This window comes from Myotis brandtii, unplaced genomic scaffold (genome assembly GCF_000412655.1).
Source record: "Myotis brandtii unplaced genomic scaffold, ASM41265v1 scaffold305, whole genome shotgun sequence".
Lineage (NCBI taxonomy): Eukaryota > Metazoa > Chordata > Mammalia > Chiroptera > Vespertilionidae > Myotis > Myotis brandtii.
This window is the reverse complement of record NW_005361652.1, coordinates 3946530-3957743: the sequence shown is the minus strand read 5'-3', so window position 1 is coordinate 3957743 and position 11214 is coordinate 3946530. Positions and strand designations below refer to the sequence as shown.

At 41.8% G+C, this 11214-nt stretch overlaps 1 protein-coding gene across 1 annotated transcript in view; it reads right to left on the bottom strand.

Annotated features, from left to right (window-relative positions):
- Positions 1 to 9437, bottom strand: part of XKRX (XK, Kell blood group complex subunit-related, X-linked) — a 14662-nt gene extending 5225 nt beyond the window's left edge. The window contains exons 1-2 of the mRNA XM_005869888.2: positions 8099 to 9437; positions 3716 to 3984 (exon numbers count right to left, since the gene is read on the bottom strand). Of these exons, the coding sequence (XP_005869950.1) occupies positions 3716 to 3984; positions 8099 to 8433 (604 nt within the window). The 5' untranslated portion in view covers positions 8434 to 9437. The remainder of the gene's footprint in view (positions 1 to 3715; positions 3985 to 8098) is intronic.
- Between the last annotated feature and the right edge of the window lie 1777 nt (positions 9438 to 11214).

Genomic DNA, 11214 nt, shown 5'->3' with positions numbered 1-11214 from the left:
CCCTTCCTCTCTGACATCAATAAAAATATATTTAAAAAAAATAAAATATGTGTATATACACAAAAAACATACACATGTACACATACATACTTATCCAGAGCAGATAAAAGATTAATAGCCAGAATATATAAATAGCTCTTATAAATTAATAAAAAGATAAACCACTAGAAAAAATGACTAAAATATGTAAATAAGCAATTTAAAGAACATAATGACCAAACATGAAAAGATGTAGAGCTTCATTCATAATAAATAATGCAAATTATGTTTTAAAATAAGTTATTTTATAATTATACAACTAAATAATATTTAGCTTAAGATATGAAGAAACAAGCACATTCATATATTGTTGGTGAGAATATAAATGCATACAATCTTTTTTTGGGGGGGGGGGTTATTTGGCAATACTGATAAAATTCTAAACATGTATATCCTTTTACCCAGAAATTCTACCGCTCAGGATTTATCATACAAAGTCTCATTCCAGTACACAGATGTTCACGGGAGCATAATTTATAATTAGAAAAATATTTTGCATGAAAAATTAGAAACAAACTTCAATCCTACCAAAAGAAGACTGGGGAAATAAGAAAGAATGGTCCAATTCATATGAGGAAAATATATATTATATACTTATCGTTATTATTATTTTTAATAGATTGGGAGCATCTTTTTTTTCTTTTTTAAGGGGTTTACCTTTTTTATTTTTAAATATATTTTATTGATTTTTTTACAGAGAGGAAGGGAGAGGGCTAGAGAGTTAGAAACATCGATGAGAGAGAAGCATCGATCAGCCGCCTCCTGCACACCCATTACTGGGGATGCGCCCGCAACCAAGGTACATGCCCTTAACTGGACTCAAACCCGGGACCCTTTAGTCTGCAGGCCAACGTTCTATCCACTGAGCCACACTGGCCAGGGCATTATTATTATATGTGTATGTATAAATAATTGTTGAAAAAAAACATACTGGTTCACTTTTGAAAAAGACTGCTTAACAGAATGTTTAATGCAGTTCTTTTTTGGCAAAAACATACATACATGAATATGTTGTACATATGTTTATATTTACACTAGAGGCCTGATGCATGAAATTCGTGCAAGAGTAGGCCTTCCTTTCCCCGGCTGCCGGCATTGGCTTCCCTTATAGCCCCTGCTTCATCCAGAAGGCCGTCTGGGAAGATGTCCAGAAGGACATCTGGTCTAATTAGCATATTATGCTTTTATTATTATAGATAATAAAATTAAGTCTGGAAGGATATATACTGAATGGTTAATAGAGATTACCTTTTGGAAGTGAGATTACATCTCCTCTTTTATATATATTCTGTGTGGTTTTGAGTCTTTACCTTAACAGATTTTTATAATTAAAAAATAAGGATAAAAATAATATTACCTTAAAATTTTTTTAAAATAAGGACCCAAAATAAAAAAACAAGATCAGCCCTAACCGGTTTGGCTCAGTGGATAGAGCGTCAGCCTGCGGACTGAAGGGTCCCGGGTTCGATTCCGGTCAAGGGCATGTACCTTGGTTACGCGCACATCCCCAGTAGGAGGTGTGCAGGAGGCAGCTGATCGATGTTTCTCTGTCATCGATGCTTCTAACTCTCTATCCCTCTCCCTTCCTCTCTGTAAAAAAATCAATAAAATATTTTAAAAAAATAAAACAAGATCATGATAACAATTTCAAACTATATACTAGTACAGCGGTTCTCAACCTGTGGGTCGCGACCCTTTTGGCGATCGAACAACCCTTTCACAGGGGTCGCCTAAGACCATCCTGCATATCAGATATTTACATTACGATTCATAACAGTAGCAACATTACAGTTATGAAGTAGCAACGAAAATAATTTTATGGTTGGGTCACAACATGAGGAACTGTATTTAAAGGGCCAGAAGGTTGAGAACCACTGTACTAGTAGAAGGGTATAAAGTAAAAAGTAAAAGTTGGCTGACTCATTTCCACTCCCCAGAGGTAAATTGTTTCTTGCATATCTTTCCATAAATTCTTCTTTGCATATACAATTACCTGTAGGTCAATTGATTTGTGTGTGTATTACTTTTGTAACATATACATATTTTAATTAGATGATTTGATAACCCTCAAAATTTTCAGGAGGAAAAGCATTATCATTCCTTTCTCCTCCCACTATTGTACATTCTACATATGTGAAAAGCTTCAAGACCAATAGAACTTCGTGAACAATTCTTAATGGAGAAAAATACGAAAGAGGGAAATTTTTCTCCTTACACTTATTTGAGACATGGGGCTTTGCCAAGCAGGGTCAGTACCTAATAAGAAAATGGTCCAAAATTGTACCCACAGCTGTAGCAGCTCCAGCCCAAGCAGATGAAGCTAATCTCAGGCTATTAAAAGTCATTAACAGTACTTTATCTCAACTTTGAAAACATTAATTAATATTTCATCCTCTGCCAAAGTTCTTACTCATCTCAGGATCTCTCTTTTCCAAATGGGGAATTAAGACAAGGACCTCTTTGGTAACTTCCTCCAAAGATCACAGAGAAGGTCAGAACTGGGATCTGGTGTGACTATCAGCAGTATTCACTCCACACCCCATCTCTTTCTCCCCCCTGGAGTTGGGAGAAGTAATTAAATCACTGGCTTCCAAATGTGTCTGATCAGACTCAACTGGCTACATTAAAAAATAGAGATTCCTGCCCTGGCCGGTTTGGCTCAGTGGATAGAGTGTCGGCCTGCAGACTGAAGGGTCCTGGGTTCGATTCCAGTCGGGGGCATATGCCCAGGTTGTGGGCTTGGTCCCCAGTGGGGGACATGCAGGAGGCAGCCAATCGGTGATTCTCATCATTGATGTTTCTATCTCTCTCTCCCTCTCCATTCCTCTCTGAAATAAATAAAAATATATTTTTTAAAAAATACAGCCCTAACTGGTTTGGCTCAGTGGATAGAGCGTCGGCCTGCGGACTGAAGGGTCCCAGATTCAATTCCAGTCAAGGGCATGTACCTTGGTTGCGGGCACATCCCCAGTGGGGAGTGTGCAGGAGGCAGCTGATCGATGTTTCTCTGTCATCGATGCTTCTAACTCTCTATCCCTCTCCCTTCCTCTCTGTAAAAAAATCAATAAAATATATTTTAAAAAATACAGATTCCTATTCTCCCCACACTCAGATTGATTCAGGTCTGAGTAGAAAATGTAACTGTAAAAAGGAACTTCATGATCAGTAATATTGGGGAACCTCTTATTTAAATATGGTCATCCCTAAAGAAACCAAACAAACAAACAAAAAATCCTCAGTATAATTTAAACACTCTAGGCTAGAGAAAATGTCCTACTGACTGCTGGGATTACTAGCTTCCTCTGAGAGCATTTATTACTAGCCCAGAGAGGGTTTTTCTGTGGCATTATTAGTCTAAATAGCTTACCTCAGTCTAAGAAATGTGGCAGACCTGAGATTTCTGGATTCCCAAGTTCTTTGACTATCTACCAGTGCTATCCAGAACTTTCTACAATGATAGAAATGTCTGTCACATATGTGCTGTCCAATAAGTGACCACTAGCCACACTATTGAACAATTGAAATGTAACTAATATGTCTGAGAAAGTAATTTTTATGTAATTTTTTCATTTTAATAGCCACAGGAAGCTGTTGGCCAGTGTATTAGACAGCTCAGCTCTAGATTTCTAAGACCCTTGATTTAAGTGGAGCCCTCCCCAGTCCTGACTCTACTCACCTCTACCCAGGGGGACCTCTGCAGAGATCAGGGTCACATAGAGCTGATAGGTCAGCTGGGGCACTGAACCCAGGAAGGCTTGGATCTGTGACATACGCTTGTAGGCATTGCGGTGCATAGCCAGGGTCCGGATGGAGTGGCCCACCTCCCATTCTATCAGCACCTCCTCGCCATTTATTAGCATCTTCTTTCGGGTGAGGCTGACATAGGGCTCCTCCTGCCCCTCTTTCTTCAACAGTGTGAGGTATTTAATCATGGCCTCCAAACATCTGCAGAGGTAAAGCATCACGGGAACTTAACTAAAGCTGTCTTGGAAAGGGAGGTTTTAGTGGGGGGCGGGGGATAAGTCAGAGAGGTAGTGTTACTTTTTGCCATTCCTTCTCTCCCATTCTACACATTTCTTGTGAGTCAAAGAGTTGGTGGTGCCTTCTGCAAGTTACTTAAGTCTAAATCCTTTTTGTTTCTTTTTCAGTCAGTCACCCACCACCTAAGAACACCATTTCAGAAGTGTCTCTTTGAGGAATTAAGGAATTGCTTTGCCTCCTTAAGAATAAGCCCACAGGCAGGAAAGTGCCTTAAACATCAAGATATTAAGTAAACAATGTGTTGAGAGAGAATAATGATGTTCCAAAAGGCCCTGGTTGTCATAAAGCCTCAAGTTCCTGAGGTCAAGTGTCCCTTATTCAAAGCATTCAGCCCCATAATTGGGGCTTTTGAGTTCTGCTTTTTCAAGACAAAACTCACAACTATGAGTATCTCAGCTAAACAAGTCTTTTTTAAAAAATATATTTTATTGATTTTTTACAGAGAGGAAGGGAGAGAGATAGAGAGTTAGAAACATCGATGAGCTGCCTCCTGCACATCTCCTACTGGGGATGTGCCCGAAACCGAGGTACATGCCCTTGACCGGAATCGAACCTGGGACCTTTCAGTCTGCAGGCCGACGCTCTATCCACTGAGCCAAACCGGTTTCGGCTAAACAAGTCTTGACTGGGATCTAGAGAAAACCTCTCACATACATGGGAAAGCCATTTAGCAACAAAGGTACTTAAGAGACTTGACAACTTAGAACCTAATGTACTATATATCTAGGGCATCTCAAAAGATCTCTCTATGGGTTGCTTTTGGGGCCTATGGACCTGTTTGGGAACAGCAGCCTTTTAAATTTCATTATCTCTTTACAAAGAAGGAACCATACTTATGAGAGCCTACTGCCCTTGAAATAGTGATAATACCACATTTCCTACTGTACCCTTTCCATCTCCCCCATATAAAGAAGTCAGTCGAAGTTCTGATGTAATGAATAGAAGACAAGCAACTAGAACATCTTGTTTTGAAACACCTGAATTACCATTCCCTCTATTCACCCTGAAATGAATGGAAACCGTGGACTATTCCTTATAAGTAAGAGCAGTTGTGAAAATTAAGCCATCTTTTCTGATAGGCTGAGGGGAGGTGGGGGGTATATTTATCTTGCCCACCACCCTTATCACATAGTGGGTAATTGATAAATGGGTATGTGCTGAATAAGTGAAAGAGTGAGAAAGAAGTAGAGAAAACAAGGTGAGAAATAATGGGAGGAGAGGATAATAATAATAGCAGCATAATTTAACAAAAAAATAGACCACAGACAAGCAGAGATGTATATGCTCCCTAGGCCTTTGGCTCCCAAGAGGAACATGTGCGAGCTGCCATTCTCCACGGGATCCCTTTGAGATGGGTGCTTGTAAGACAGCCTGAAGCATGTAGTTCGAAACACCCACTTTCTAGGGACAAACTCTAAAACCCAGGAGAGAAAAAGATAGGAGAGAACAGAGAAGAAAAAAAAAAGCAACATTCTCTTCCTATTCAGGGAAAATGCCTAAGTGCATTTCTAACAAAATATTTTAGATTTTAATTCAAGCTTATCAATGCTATTGCTGAATAAAATTTTGAGGGTGGCAGCTGCATAAAGCATTCTCTTTTATGCTTCTAGTCTTAAGGATATTTACTGGTTTAAGTAAGGGTGTTTGCCTTGCTTATAAGCTTCAGTAAATTAGAGTACATTTTCATTTCCAGAAGTTATCTTTGCATTTATATAAGGGAGCCCAGCCCTGCAAGTGTGGCTCAGTTGGATGAGCACTGTCCCATGCACCAAGAGGTCAAAGGTTCAATTCCCAGACAGGGCACATGCCTGGGTTTCAGGCTCGATCCCCAGTAGGGGGTGTGCAGGAGGCAGCCAATCAATGTTTCTCTCTCTCATGCTCTCACCTCTCTCCCTCTCTCTCTCTCTTCATCTCTTTCTAAAATCAATAAAAAAAATATTTTTGGAAGGGAGCGGGGTCCTCCAAATACCTTCATGTGCCTAATAGCACTAATCAAGTTCCTACCTACCTAAAAAGTTATTTGACTTGAAAATAAGCATATTGAGGATATAATTTATGAGCTTTTAATTGTTTTTCCCCTGCTGTGGGGCTAACTGACTGATATTATAAATGCTTTCCAATCATTTCTAGTGGAAGCTAAATGACAAAAATAAAATATAGTATTCAACAGTCCATATGGTGGAGTCCAAATCAAAGATGGCTTGGGAGGCCACAAAGCAAAAGGGGGAAGTCAGAACTGGGGGCTGGTATGAACTCGCTAACATTTGCATCTTGAAAGTGCTTGATCTATTAACTCAAAATCTTGCATTTGAAAAGGGAGAGAAGAATGGACTCCATGCTCCTCTAGTGACATCTCTAAATTTCTTGCTTCTAGGTTGATGAGGTCTTCCTTTTACAGCTTAACTTCAAAGATTTAGAACTGAAAAGGACCTTTTTAGATTACCTAGTCCAAAGGTTAGATATAGGCCAGCTAAGTCACATCTGATCAATAGCTGTGATTTGTTTGGCATACACCATGTTTTTATTTTATTAGTCATGTGCCAAAATTTAAAATCATAGTATTTCATATAAAATTCTATTTTTGGGAGCTTCTCCTGGAAAGCTGGGGGATCTGGCAATACTGGGTCTGAATTTCAACAGGGAAACAATGGGTGGGAGCTCTAGAGTCTGCTTCAAAGGAGGCAGATCATGTGGACTCCAGTTGCCACAGTCATCACTACTCTCCATCATTTAACATGGAACTTTATTTTCATTTATCATCACACATAAAGCTACTGTTTTTTTCATACATGGCCCATTTTATTAATTTGTGATGCCTGCCTGGCCTCTATAAGCATTTGAGAGCCATGATCTAGCCCATACAACCCATTTATTTTACAGATGAAGAAACTGTGGGCCAAGGCGTCTTCAGAGATTTTATCAAGGCCATGCAACTAGTCAGTGACACAGTTAGGGCTAAATAACAGGTCTCCTAAATTCCAGGCCACTGTTTCTGTTTATATCTCATATTTGCTCTGATGGAGCCTAATCAATTCCTCCCTGATTAAACATATATTGTTAAAATTTTAAAGGGGAAGTTCCATCCTTAATCAGCTTTGGACTGTGTTTATTTCCACAAGGATAACATATTTTCCCATTGAAATTACAACATCAGCACTCTGACCCATATTCCTCAGCTGACTGTAGGTTTCTGCCTCTCTTGCAATCAAGACAAACTTGGTCCATTCCTTTCTCCTGACTTCATAAGTTTTGCAACATCTCCCTATCTGGGTAATCCCATAGCGTCCAGATGAGACTGCTGACATAGATGCCTGTCTCCCTGGGATACGGCACATTCTTGTATCTTCAAGGCAATCGAATGGAAATACTTGATGCTACTACATTGTGCTACAGCATCCAGATGGACAAATGGACCATCTTTCTTTGCCCTTTTCTAACCATGTACCTTTACTTTAAAAAGATACAAAGAGATAAACAGGAAATGTATGAACTAGCAGAGAAAAATGAATTACAGTGAACTGGGGTACCAGATGACCACAGATGGCTTAAAATATCCAGCCCAAGCAGTTCAGGATAAAGAAATTGAATGTGAGATGGGATGTATGGGTTAGGAACTTTCATTCAATTTATAGAGCATCTAAAAGCCAGTCAAAATAACACACACTTCAGTTAAGTATGGCCTATGTGCACAAGGTGACCATGTCAGTTGATCCCTACCAATTTTCCCAACTCAAATCCAGATAGCAAATATTGTTTAATCTAGTTGTATCAATGGTACTATACATAGTTTTGGAACACAGGTACATGTCACATGTTCATCTTGGTGGCATCTAAGACTTCAGATAAGATTTTTTGGATGGTACGCAGGGAAGCCAAGAGTAGGAGGAAATGAGAGAACCAATTGGAGGCACAGTATCAGTCTCGTAAATATTAACTTCATCTTTCTCTGCACAAGTTCGGGGTAGTGGTGGGGGGAAGGGGAAGAGGGGAGGTGGGAAGAGATCAAAAGGTTACTCACCTGATAACAGGTCCCAAAAGTATTAGATGCATAAACAATGAGAGTGGCTTGTCTTTAGCCAGATCTCTGTGGACAAAAATGAGTGTCAACTGGACCATAATGGATGAAAACATAAAGAAGGAAAAGGTGTATGCCATCCAGTAGGTTTCACTATTCTTTCGATAGATTCTAACCATGTACAAGGCAGATGCAGCCTCCCCACAGTACAGGAAGGTAGAGAAAAGGATGCCAAATGGAAAGGTAAATCGAGGGTTGGCCCCACGGATGACATCTTCCTCCAGAGATGAAATCGGATCCACATTTGGCTCCTCGGGCATTTCATAAACTCGGTCCATTGTCAAGGTTCTGAGCGTTTGGGTCTGGTCTTCAGAGAGAACCCTTCCCAACCCCCCTAAGAGAACCCTGAAGCCACTGCAGTCCACGTATTGGTGAGAAGAGCTGTCAGGTCCAATTCCAGAATGGAGATCTAATAGAGCAGGAGACCCCTCTCTTCTAGTCTCAAATTAGACTTGTTGAAGTCTGGGATGGAGAGCCCAGGAGTACCACTTTGAACTTGATTCTTGATTGGCTCAGGATTCCAATTGTCAACATACGTGCTCTGAAACTTGGACAAGGCAAAAGCAAGCATTTTTGTGCCCGGTCCAGAATCCAGTTCCAGGCAGTTGAAGGGCCATGAGGACAGCCGCTCTAACACTCAGCAGCTCCTCTCGAGGAGTCCTGACCAGCGTGCCCTCTCAAATCAGCCAAGTACTGAGCCAGGGTAGTAGAGGGGGCGCAGCCTGAGTGGCTCTTAGCTTGCCTTCTCGTCCGGTTCTCTCTCAGGACCCACGCTTAGTCGAAGGTTCTCAGGATGGCTCCTCGGATCCCGCAAGCTCCGCCCCCAAGGCTGGAGGGAGGCCACAACCCTGTCACTGAGCGCAGTCTTCGGGAAGAGAAGCTGAGCGCGCGCGCTACAGGATTAAGAGAAAGCTGGAGGGGCTTCTTTTCCACGAAAAAAGTTTGCTTGCGTGAAGCACGACGTGCGGGGCGCCAACATGGCCGGGCAGATGTCGCCAAACTTGAGTACCATCTGCTGCCGGATGCTGCCGGGGTCCTAGTTCAGCTGTGAGAGGACGGTGGCTTCAGGAACTAAGGCACTGATGACCGGGGCTGGCTAAAAGGCAGGAACAACTGCGGCCAAACAAAGCCCGCTTGGAGTTCCTGGGCGGGATGCTCAGTGTGGAGAGGCACGACAAAAAGGGGCTTGGACCGATCTTCAGAAGCACTTCTCGCCAGGACTCCGGACCCCAAAGGGAGCCACAGCTATTGTCTTCCACCAAGCCGCAGACGCCTGCTTCTACTCCGCCCTCCCTAACTAGCTTGCTCCCACACTCGCTCAACCCACGCTTGGGCAGGTGTGTCTCTCTGGGCCTCGGGGTTGAACCTCCCTAGGTCCTACTGCCCTCCAGATAATATCACCGTGTAGTTGAGGGAAGACCTGGGAGGCAATTGGGCCATGGCGTTTCCTTTCAAGGCAAGACTCTATGCAGCAGAGGGAAGACAGAAAATGATAGGGGACCGTCAAGACTCCAGGTTAGCCCACAGACACTGAAAGCTCATATTATATGCCTTGCTTTTTCCACTTGCAAAATGAGGCCAGTGTAGGCACTTTAGAATGAACGTACAGGTCTTTGGCAGGAAGGTTCTGAAGAGGTGCCAGAATATAAATAAAATGAACAGGAGCCAAGAGAGCTGTTAATAAAAACTAAGAGGGGTGTCTTAAAGAGCCCTGAAAATAGCCTGGATTCTTAAGAGCAATACTTCTCCACCTCACTGAGCTTTTGTTTTCATGCCTTCATTTGCATAATTCTAAACCACAGAGAAAACATCTGCATCCTGATGGTAATATAAATGTAGCAGAGCCTGTGCCAATCTCATTTTGCTGCAGGAATTTAGTAAAAAGAATCCATGTGAGGAGTGGCCAAGTAGAAGCCACCAAAATAATGAAAGACTTAGTCTTGTTTTCGTGTTGGTTTTTAAAATCCCTGCAATTGCTGCCTCCTTCTCCAAGGGCTGATTCAGAGACAAATCAACTGCTAAAGGGCGTTGCCTTTGAAACAGTTGCCCCATCTTGGTCTGCACCTGTGCTACCAGCTGGGCTAGCAGGCTGATCTTTCCTCTTTTCTGTTTCACAAGGTGGTTCAACACTATCTGAGAACACCTCACACATCGTGTTCATTGTTTGGGACTTCCCAACTAACATAGGTTCTCCACCAACAGTGTATGATGCAGAACTTCTTGGGAGCTTTTTAGGAACCTATTCTCAAGATGGAATTCAAGTAAGGTGACAAACTCATCTCAAGTTTGTTGAGATAGGATGAGTTGGTCACCCTACCACTGGAGATTGAAGCTAGGAAAAATGTGGAATCCCAATATTTTTCCTTTAGTCTGTTCTCCTTCCCTGTGCTTTCATCACTCCCCAAATACCTAAATCTACAAGGCTTTCCTACTTTGTTCCAAAACAATTCCTTTTGTCTGCCATTCAAGACTCTATAATCACCACACTAGTACTTGCCTCTCCAACTTTATTGCCCACTTTACCCTATCACATACCCGTTGCTCCAGTCCAGTAGGTTTTCTCATTTAATCATACCTGCCTTGTGCACTCCCACCTCTGTGCCTTATTAAGGTCATTTACACACCCCTTCACTCTTTTTTCTATAGTCCAAACCCTTCCCTTCCTTTAAGGGTCAGCTCAAGTACAGGCATACTTCGTTTTGTTGTCCTTCACTTTATTGTGCTTGAAGGCAAGACCCTCCACCAGCAATAATATTACAAGTCACTTTACTGCAACGATCTGAAACTGAACCCACAAAATCTCCAAGATATGCCTGCACTACCTCCTCCAGGAAGCCGCCTCTCACTTCCCCAACCTTCACTTTTCCCTCTCTCTTTTTGCTACTGGCACATGCTATCTTGTACTAGTCCTTCAACAATTTCTGTGTTTGCCCTGCCTCTCCAACAAATATGTATACCCAGGGAGAGATGCTCAACTAATGTTTACTGTAGTTCTTGTTGATAACAATAGTGATTGACAAATGGTGATGATGATGAAACTTCCTCCCCCATGCTTCCTC